Raw genomic sequence first — 10692 nt, forward strand, 5'->3', positions numbered from 1 at the left:
TTTGACAACTAGTGATGGAATTACTGTTAATTAGTCTATACGATAGTTGTGAGTATGACTGGAGGGGATGAAATCGAATGAAGATGTCTACAACAATCAACCTGGAGCCAGACTGGGGTACAGCTCTTTAATAATGTTGGCTGGATATATCGGTGAAACGCGGCCTATACCCCTCAGCTTTTATAGTTGTTTTCAGGCACTTCACAGGTGGGCAAGCTGGACACAAAGCGTGCTTGACGCACGGAGTCAAGATTAGTATTGTTATTATTATTTTTTCAGCACGCTCGATAGGCTCAAGCGCAGTATGTAGCGCGACATGAGCTCTTTGTCATCAACATCTTGAAGAGGGGGGGATGCTTACGGGGCCCGCACAATGCGACTGACGCCTGGGATTCAGCGTCAGAGGACTTTTACATTTGTACAAAACCATGCGGTAACACCTAAAACAATGTGACAGATATGGGTTGGGAGTGAGTAGTGACTTGTTTGACTGGGATGCCCTGCATCAGTCAAAAAACCCTATGACGTGGCAAAAAATGGGGAAACTATGATGACTAAAAAGTTGGAATGAATAAAAGAAACAAATTTCAGACCCAGTATGACAGAGACAGGGATGTTGGATTGGAGTCCATCAGACTCCAGAGTACATCTATCAGCTGGCAAGTAAAAGCTTCCTACCCCTTAGATAGCTGTATCAAACTTTACTATACCATCTGCACTCAAACAAGTTTCACTTTCATTTCCCATGTTATTAAAATGTGATTTATGCTTCTATCTAGTGACACCTGTATGATAGAGCTTATAAGTTGTACTCACTGGATTCTATAGTTCCTCAAACTTTCAGAAGAGAGGAGAATAATAAACATCTTTTAATCATTCCTCTTTATTTGGAGATAAATCAACACATCAATACTTCAAATAGCCAGTTCCCCTCACATCAACCCATCACTGCCTGGAAAATTTGGTTTGAACCTCTCAAAACTTATCAACTGCTGGGTGTGAGCTCTTTGATTGAACCCATCTACAACTAGGAGTATCCGGTAACAGCCAGTAGAATTTCCATTGAGTGGACCTCAATCCAACATGGAGAAACCCACAGCTAAAAACATCAGACTTCAGAGTCAGACTCTGGAGTCCATGAAACTCCAAATTCCATCAGAATCCAGAGTCAATCTGTTATTTTTAGCAGCAGTGACCCATTACAGAGATACTATGGCTGGTACTGGGCTTGTGGTTTGTTTATCCAAGTGGTCTAGCCATTTGAATATGATTTTGATTTTTCATCCCAAAGAGTTGGTTGCAATGGACAGAAATTCTTCTAAGCACCAGCCATTGAGGACACATACACCTCACTTAATGTTCCGTCTGGACCGGCCATCAAGGGGAACAAACTACACACTCTTGATTGCCAGTCAGTACCAGCCAACAAGAGTAAAGCACTACTTATACTCTTGAAAGCTGGTAATTGAGAGGTGATGCCTGTCAGTACAACGGCTGTCAAGAGGAAAGCACTAAACTCTTGATGGCCCATTGTCGTGTTTCACCGGTGCAGAAGTCTCAGGATGAAAAATGGGTTAAAAGTTGGACTTCAAGACACGGAAGGTGGAGCAGGATATTCAAGGTTCTGTTCCTCAAGTTCCAGTGGAGGTTTGGTCTGCCACAGGCGGAGTAGTTTTGGTCCAATCAGTCATCAAGGTTTCTGGCTCCAACATTGTTTTCCAGTTTTACTTTCTTTTCTTTTGTGTTTTTGTGCGTGAATTTTGTGTTGAGGTCTGTGCGCTTGTCACGCGTGAGGAGAGGATGAAAATTTCTCTTACATGTTCCTCCCGGAGTCAAAGTGGGATTCCGTACTTGGAGGATGTGTTGGCATGGAATTTTCTGATCCTGGAAAGAGCCATCATAGTTATGATCAATCTTCATTGTTTTTGAGTGTTGCAGATTTTTTACTCCGCCATTGCCTTTTTGTTTTCCAGACCTCAATAAACCAACAAAGCTGTCGCCGGGCTTCCAAACTTGGTGTATCTTTTGAAATCCAACCAACTATCACTTTTGATTCCCCTTTTTTTGCGCAACATCCGGACCAACATAGAGGGCAGCCTAAACAGCACCTTTCTTCCTCTCTTCCGACTGCCTCCACCTAGGATGGACGGAGTCCCATATCTTAATGGCCGAAATAAAGAGCAAAACTATATACTTGATGTCTATACACACCTCCCTTGATGGCCCTTCAGTACCAGTCATTGAGAGGAGCATAACACACTCCCAATGGCCTGCACTGACTGGTCATCAAAAATACATACACTCCTCCCTTGATGGCCCATCAGTACTGGCCATTGAGAGTAAAATATTACACTCCTGATTGTTGAGATATCCATATGCTTATAAATGATATGTTGTATACTTCAATCAAAACATGAGCAATCCTGTATATAGTCTATACTAGATTACTGCTGTTGTTTTCCTCTCAGTAAATCAGAACCATTTTATCTCACTCACAAAGTGTCACAGATTGTCAACTGTGAACTTTGGTTTCTTTCATCTTGCCTCCCTCACAACACTGATGACCTGCACTGACTGTTGATAAAGAGTGTAGTGCTTTTCTCTCATTGACCAATTGGGCCATAGAGCAAGTTGTGAACGTCCTCTCAATGGCCATCAAGAGTGTATTATAATCCTCTTTATGAAAGGAGTACTGAAGGAAAATAAAGGGGTGTGTGTATCACCTCTCAATGGCCAGTAATGACCAGCCATTGAGGGTAAAAGTTGTGCTTTGCTCTTGCACCTGCCATTGAGAATGGCATGTGACAAAATTTGGCCAGGTGACAACTGGACCAGTGCACAAGTTTGAATTGGACCCTCTGTTACGTCAGTGCAACAAAATGTGAAATATGAAATGTGCTTGCGGGCTGTTTCAGTGTTTATGGCTTGCCTCTGATATGTGTTGCACATTTTGTCAACTCTCTTGGAAATTTTCAACTAATTTACCTAAATTTGGCAAAAAATGTAACACCATGGGAGTTTCCCCGGCACTTGTGTGCAAGTGCCATCTTTGAACTCAGTCATTGATTTGGTTGGATCTCAGTTAGATGCTGGTTGGAAGGTAATTTCATGTCTGCCACAAAGTAAGTTTATAAGAACTGGAATCATACCAAATGTGTTGTGCAATGTTGTAAAATGTATGCCATACCTATGCTGAAAACCAGGCCAATTTAATGATAAGTTTTACTTGATCCTCAAGATTGACCAAAGTTCCTCATATTTCAATTAACATGATTTTTGACCTCTTTGGAACCCCATACCAATAAGTTTCTCTGAAACGGTTTTTGTATTTATTTTCAGGGCACACACCAAAAAGCTGCCAGTTATTTTCAAGTTGTTTCTATTACACATGGTTAAAACTTTATGTGGAGTGTATTGATACTGTGGGAGGTAGAGCTGGTCCCTAGTACCAGTTGGCAGGTACACGGGCCAGTACCCATGGAAGTGCACAGGTATCCGCTGGGCGAGGGTGTGTTGTCCAGTCTGGGTCCAAATTCAGGCAGGTATGTGCGTACAAATCAACATTCTGCACAGCTCTGCTTGCCCCTAGTGCCCATTGGCGGGTACTAGGTACCTGTGGGCGGGTACCCATGGAAGTACGCAGGTAACTCCTAGAGGGTGCCAGGTACGGGTGCGGGTGTCCATTCTGGGTCAAAATTCAGGCAGGTATTCACACCCGCCACGGGTACCCGGGTGTGAAGTATCAGCTCTAGTGGGAGGTCTGATTTTGCTCTGGTACTACAGTTTGACTTTGGTGCTGTGGGGCCAACTGTCACAAAAACATGTAACCTGTGTGGGTTTCTGTGACACATTGTGTCACACAAACGTACATGCGCGCATTTTTGTGACACATGGACAATCACTCAGCCACATCATGCCAAGATGAGTGCCCCGCAATCCCAGGGGCAAATTAGCTGAATCCTTCAATGATTGTATCTGATTTTCATCCATCAGTACAGAAATCCTGCTGAGGGGATTTTCTGAGTTCATTCACAAGCCCTGGTTACTCTGAGGATCCCCTGGACTTGTCCCAGAATTCTAATTCCCTTGGGACAAAATTTATCAGCTGAAGAATATTTCACACAAATTTACACATGTGTGCTGGTGTGTCACATTTTTCATCACTGAGCCAAGTGATGCCAACCTGAGTGCTCATGCAGAGCCAGGGGTAGAGAATCTCCCGTGTCACCCAGGTGCGGGAGGTACCCGGGTACCACACTGCTTTTTTCAGAAAAATTGGCACCCGGCACCGCATCCGGCACCGCCTGGCAGGTGCCGGCGATGTACCAGCGGTACTTTGCCTATTTTTGCACGTCAGATCAATCCCTATCAGCGCATAGCACGGTGGTATTCAACGTGTTTTCTGGGACACTAAAATACTGATTTGTCAAATATTTGAATATTTGGAGATATTCAAAAGAAAACTTCCAAAAATCACAAAAAACATCAAAAAAGACATTTGAGGTGTTTTGGTTTGTTTCTTTAGATCAATAATTCTTATTTTCTGTAGTTCACTTTACTGCTACACTCCTCCGGCCGCTTCACATTGGTCTTTCTGTTGACACTCTCCTAGTTTGATCGAACTTGAGAATGTCTTGCAACCCATTCTCTTAGCTTGAGAACGGGTTTTAACCAGTTCATTACTAGTTCTCCGGCCGTTTCTTTTTGGCTGGAGTTCTACCATTGGCCCCTCAACTCGGTCTTCATCAATTAGGTCCCGCGACTCAATGAGATAACTACGCCGCATTCCTCTGATTGGGTCCCGCGACTCAATGAGCGGCGCTCTGCGCCTCTACTACTAAAAACAACTGTAGTTTTAACTTTTTATCTGATCTTTAGCAGCCATTTGTGCCAATACTTCCTATACTACCATTCACCCCTCAACTTGGTCTTCATCAATTAGGTCCTGCGACTCAATGAGATAACTATGCTGCAGTCCTCTGATTGGGTCCCGCGACTCGATCAAGAGCCCCTATGGGGTGTGGGGAAGGAGCCCCAGCCCAACCTCGGCCTTTCCCATGCAGAGCTGGGGCGGTACTTGGGAGGGTACCCGGGTGCCACACTGCTTTTTTCCAAAATACAGGCACCCGGCACCGTATCCGGCACCCTCTGGCAGGTGCAAGGCGGGTGCGGGGGGTACCCCCCAACCGGTGCCAGGTACCTGCCCCGGGTGCGCCGGAAGATTCTCTAGCCAGGGGCTTAGTTGGACCCTTCAAAAATTGTTTATGATGTTCAGCCATATTTACACAAATGATCTTGGGGATATTTTCTGAATTCATACACAACAGGAATTTACAAAGTGTTTTTTACACAGTACATGAAGGCCTTGTAAAAGATTTCTTTGCAAAAGTACACATCAAGGGGGAGTATGTGTAACTTTACAACTAGATTCCAGTCAAGGCGGCTGCGCCGCCTACATTTTCACCTCACCACCCACTCATTTGCATTGGAAGGAATTCAATACTTCACTCTAAATTGTTTAACCACACAATCCTGTTTATAAAGAAAGAGTCTTAGCCTAAAATCTCAAGCTGATGTTAACAGGTCAAAGCTCAACTATAGGATCCCATTCTCTATGCAACACTATAGCCAATAGGCAATCACTGTATTTTGGGTTTTTGTCTTTTATCTCTTTCTTGAATGACACCACAAGTCCAACTCCGCTGAAGTTGGAATCATCCACAGTAGAGCCTTCAAAATTAGACCTTTACCGCATGGCAGGGCAAATAATTGAGGGCAGGTGCAATGGATGCATCAATTGATAACATAACCTTGCCAGTGACTTTATAAATATAGCCATTCAATATTATTGAGTCGCAAGAGCTGTTGGTATTACGTGATACCTCATAGTCTATTGGTTCTGATTTATTGCAAGTGAAAAAGCTGGTGGTATTGATTGGACCATACTGTTGTGTATTGCCAAATAGGACAGAAGACTGTTGCATGCCGGAATCAACAAATAGTCATGTTATACACAATGAAGCAAACTCACAGGCTCTTCAGTTTCAAATAAGGATTGACATGTAAGTGAACAATTTCCTGACGTGTTCTGATTACCAGCCATAGTGCACAAGAGTTGTAAAAGCAGACTGCTGAAGCATTTCATTTGGTACAAAAACTACATGGGGCTGCACCAGCCATCTTTTAAATAAGCTTGTGGCCCAAATAGCTCAAACGACAAGCACCATCACATCAGGTGAGCTCTGGCAAAAGCACTGACCCCTGAACTGTTATGATGTTTAGTGAATTTCCCGCCAGCCATGCATACATAGTTCGGATAATAAAAACTGCTGAGGCTATCGTCACATGCATCTGACCATTGCACATTCATAGCAATCCAGACTCAGCTACGGTCCCGAGGCATTGGTGGCTGACTCTGTGTATAGACCCGAGAGCGGCTGGAAGTATGTAGACAAGAGTTCTTGCCGAGAGCGGCATACAATTAAGGTGGAGATGCCAAGAGCGGCATACATGTAAGGCGGAGATTCCGAGAGAGGCATACAAGTAAGGCGGAGATGCCGAGAGCGGCAAACAACAGAGATGAAGCAACAGATGCAACAAACCAAGAGCAGTCAAAGATGAAAGAAGATGGCCAGAGGCCATGACCTTAGGCGGAGATATGGTAGGGGTTACCATACCCGGGAGAGGGATACTTCACAACTGTTCCAGGTTCACCCGGTGACCATTTGAAAAAGGGAACGAGACATGGAAAAGTTCCCTTGTCTCGTGCCGTCTATAGCAATCGCTATGAAGATACCAAATGCACGCAGTGCATGTCAAATGCTAAACCTGTCAAATGCACAGGATGTTGATGGAGAAAAGGAGCCAGTTTGCATTCAGGGGGAAGCCCGAAAGGGTATAAGAAGGAGGGTGTTTGGAGTCCAGAGGATTCTGCCATTGCAGATCCAGTGGGGGCCAACGGCTGCCCACGCGGTGGTCTTGCAATCAATTTACTTTGGTTTCTGGGGGGAGTTTCACCTTTAAGGTTGAAGAAGGAATGTGTTGGCTAGATTCCCACCTTGTAATGTAAAAGAAAACCTGTAGAATTAGGGGGTATCAAATATGACCAAACCCACCATTACCTAATCAACGGGTCTCACGCAATCCTTGATTGCAAAATCCTCAATTGCAAAAGCAAAAAAAGGTTCTTTTTTGGCCAGGGCCTGTCAAATATAAGACAAAAAAATACCTGTTCTCAACCAAATACATCTGATTTGTAAGTACGAATCAAATCATCCCAGCCAAAATATCATCCACACACCAACCTCAACCAGCCCCACTTCATTCGAATCTGTTTTTTCAAGGTAAGTTTTAACTCCACATCAATTCAAAGTATACTTATACCTTTGATCCCATTGATCTCTTTCTCATCCTTCTTCATCATACCAACAGAATGGCCCGAAACAAATTTTTGGCAGTGAAGAAACCAACACGGAAGGAATCAAGGTCGTTCCTTAAGAACCAATTCCCAAAGAACAATTCAGGAGAGGGGGACAAAATCGCTACTACCCAAGGTCATCTGAAGCAAGAAGATTACCTTATCATAATCAACTGGCTCAGAGACAGGAAAAACTACATCGCTTGTTTTGGAGACAACAAGGCCCCTAAAGTTGGACGACCAGTTAAAGGGAAGATCAACGGTTACAAGTTAATGGCTATCAACCTTCGCAATCAGTCTCCCTCAAAAATCGATCTCACACCTCGACAAATGAAAGATCGATTCATGTCTTACCGGAAGAAATACAAGAAGGCTCATACACAATCACTTTCTACTGGATTTGGTCTAACCCCCAACAATCAACAAGCTGGAATCATTACGATTGCTGAGAAGCTTGACAGCATGTGTGCCCTTTATGCTGAAATGGACGACTTATTTGGTAATTGTCCAGATGTGAATCCTTGGTGTCGGAAAGATGCAGAGGATTCAAGTCATTCTTCTGAGGATCATTCAGATGACAAAAACCAAGACGGCTCTGATGGCTCCGATGAAGAGAAGCAATCAAACTCCTCCGCAATCGATCCTTTGTTGAGAAGTCCAAACAAGCATCAAAAAATTGGACCCAAACCAACCTCTGACGATGATAGCTCAATTGAGTATGTTGAGGAGAATCGAGTGAGTGTAAGCACACCTAAATCATTCATACAAATTGTTTTGTTTCATAACTAAACTGAATACAAATTGAAACTCTTAGAGCGAACATTCAGATCATTCAAATGAAAATCAAGGAGATCCAAAAGCTGTGGCAAGATTAGACGTACATTTTTAATTGAAATCAAATTCATTGAAATAATGTTTACTGATACATGCTCCTGTCCAGCTTTCCAAGAAATTGTTTGTTCAACAATGTGATAGCCTTCAATCAGGCAACGATGTTATCAACACCGGAAGAAATTCTAAAACAATCAATCTGGCCTCTCAAATCGATCTCAACAACACTTCACAAGATATTGGCCTGCGAGACGACAATGATTTGAACGACTCTCCATCGAAGGAAATGGGATCAAAGAGGAAGCGCAAGGAACTTTATAAATCAACTTCAACATCATTCACCAAACCTTCTCAAAAGGACAATTCTGATCAAAGTGAAGCTGCAAGCCCAACAAAGAAAACTGCAGCAAAGAAGAAGAAGTCCACATCGTTCTCAGCTGCCGAGGTTGCAGTACACGATACAACTGATGAAGACTCCAGTCGACCTAAGAAACCAGCTTCAAGAAAGGAGAAGCACAAATCTTCATCCACTGGTTTGACAGCTGCTGAGCTTGCCTTGGACGATTTGACAAATGACGACACATCTTCTGAAACTCCGAGGCCTAGTCCAAATAAAGGGAAACGCCGAGCTTCAAACTCCAAAAACATCAACCCTAAAAGCCAGTCTCGCCGAAGCAGTGTTCCTAGTCCTTTTGTTGCCTATGAAGATTACACATTGAAGAGGGAAGCTGGTCCGTCATCCTATTGAATTTTTGTTTGGAATCGTAATTGATGCAATTTTTTTGGATGTGTTTTTAGGCAAGTCTGAGGTTGCTCGAGAGAATCTAAACTTTGAGAAGATGAAGTATCATCTTTTGATTGAAAAGGATAGTAAAGGAATTGATTTGGACAAAAAGAAATTCAATCATACAAAGGAACTCAAGGTAAAAAAGTGGGATCACAGAATCAAGTTGGAGGAGAAGAAGTTGACCTTGGAGAAGGAGGAGAGGGAAAAAGATCGAAAGTTTGAATTGGAAAAACTCGATCGCCAAGGTTCTCAAGAGAATAAGTCGAAGAAGATGGAGTTGTTTGCCAAGTTTTTAGATGCTGGAAAGTCTATAGATGAGATTGAGAGAATCGCTAAGCTCTTGAACTAACTCGCAATTGTTGTTTTATGTGACTTGGATTTTGAATTAGTTGAATATTATTATCAACTTTGTCTTTATCATTTTAAAAAACAAAACACATCAAGATAAAAACTCAAAATGAACCTCATCAAAACAGGGTTATTTGCAGACAAATATATGAGCTCTAAATGACAAATTATTTCTTTTGTTTTTTTTTGGCTTGACAAGTGAATCTTCAACATTTTTTCTCTTCCCTTTTTTAGGATATGCAAGTGAATCATGAAGTAGTTTAGCTTTATCACGAGGAACCCAGTCTTTTTTGTCTTTACTTTTTTTGTAGTACTCATCTTTGATCCGTTGCAAAGCTCTTTGGGTTTTGGCAGGCAGCTGGACGGAGTAACCAAGTTGAGTATGTGAAGACAAAATGGGACTAGTGGAAGGGAGAGTAAGATGAGCATAGTGTGTAGCTTTCCATGCACACTCAACAACACCTTGAAAACCTGAAAAATCAAGACCAAATCCATTTTTAGGGAAGACAAATTCGCCACCGTGCCCATCTAACTTGCCTTCAATTAAGTCACCAGTGGATTTGTTGATTGGGAGCCATGTGACAAATGTGTAGGGGGATGAGTCTCGATCGGTGTGGCAGTTGTTTGCAAAATTGTTGAGGGTATAGGATAAGTGACAAGTAAAAGCTTCAGGATCCGTGACGAAATCTGGAGACAAGCCTGGAGCATTCAATGGCTGAAAATGTTCTTTGACTTCATCAAACAGAGGTTTAGAAAGGGCCTCGAATCGTTCACCAATAAATCAATTGACTTCAGGCAGACCAGTTTGAAGTTCTTCCCACCCATCACAATCACGAGCTACCTTCTCCGCAATACCCGTTATTCCAATCGTAGTCTTTGCTTCGTACGCTTTCCTCCAACCTAAACTAAAAAGATTGCCTTTGTATGCTGGACCATTTGAGGTGTTGGGATTCTGGAATTTGGATTGCTGGATTAGATGGCGGCTGAGATTTTGAAATTGGGCTTTCAATGAGCTGTCCATGGTGGCAAACAGGTTGAATTTGACTACACAAAAAATGTGTTTGCGGCTGCTGTCGGCGTAGGCAATGAAGCTCTTGCAAAACATCCGAATTCCCGCATTGTGGTCCTTCCTGCAAACATGTGCCGTAATTTGTTCTTCGCCAGAGTATTTGAGGTTGGCCTTCTGCCTGTCTTGAAGTTGTTTGGCTGCTTTGAATTCTCGATGTCGTAGCTGCTTTTTGGAGAGGAATTGCAAGGCAGGTGGAGCACATGGAGCATGACGGTTTGAAGTTGGTGGCCCAATGCAAAA

The 10692-nt window shown here is 42.9% G+C and overlaps 1 protein-coding gene across 1 annotated transcript; it reads right to left on the reverse strand.

Annotated features, from left to right (window-relative positions):
• Positions 1-6386: 6386 nt before the first annotated feature.
• On the reverse strand, positions 6387-6539 carry PtA15_8A468 (uncharacterized protein; the record flags this gene model as incomplete). Its single annotated transcript, XM_053171901.1, has 1 exon — positions 6387-6539. The coding sequence occupies one exon, from the start codon at positions 6537-6539 to the stop codon at positions 6387-6389; it is 153 nt and encodes a 50-aa protein (XP_053023119.1).
• Positions 6540-10692: the final 4153 nt, after the last annotated feature.

Source organism: Puccinia triticina, chromosome 8A, assembly GCF_026914185.1.
Source record: "Puccinia triticina chromosome 8A, complete sequence".
Lineage (NCBI taxonomy): Eukaryota > Fungi > Basidiomycota > Pucciniomycetes > Pucciniales > Pucciniaceae > Puccinia > Puccinia triticina.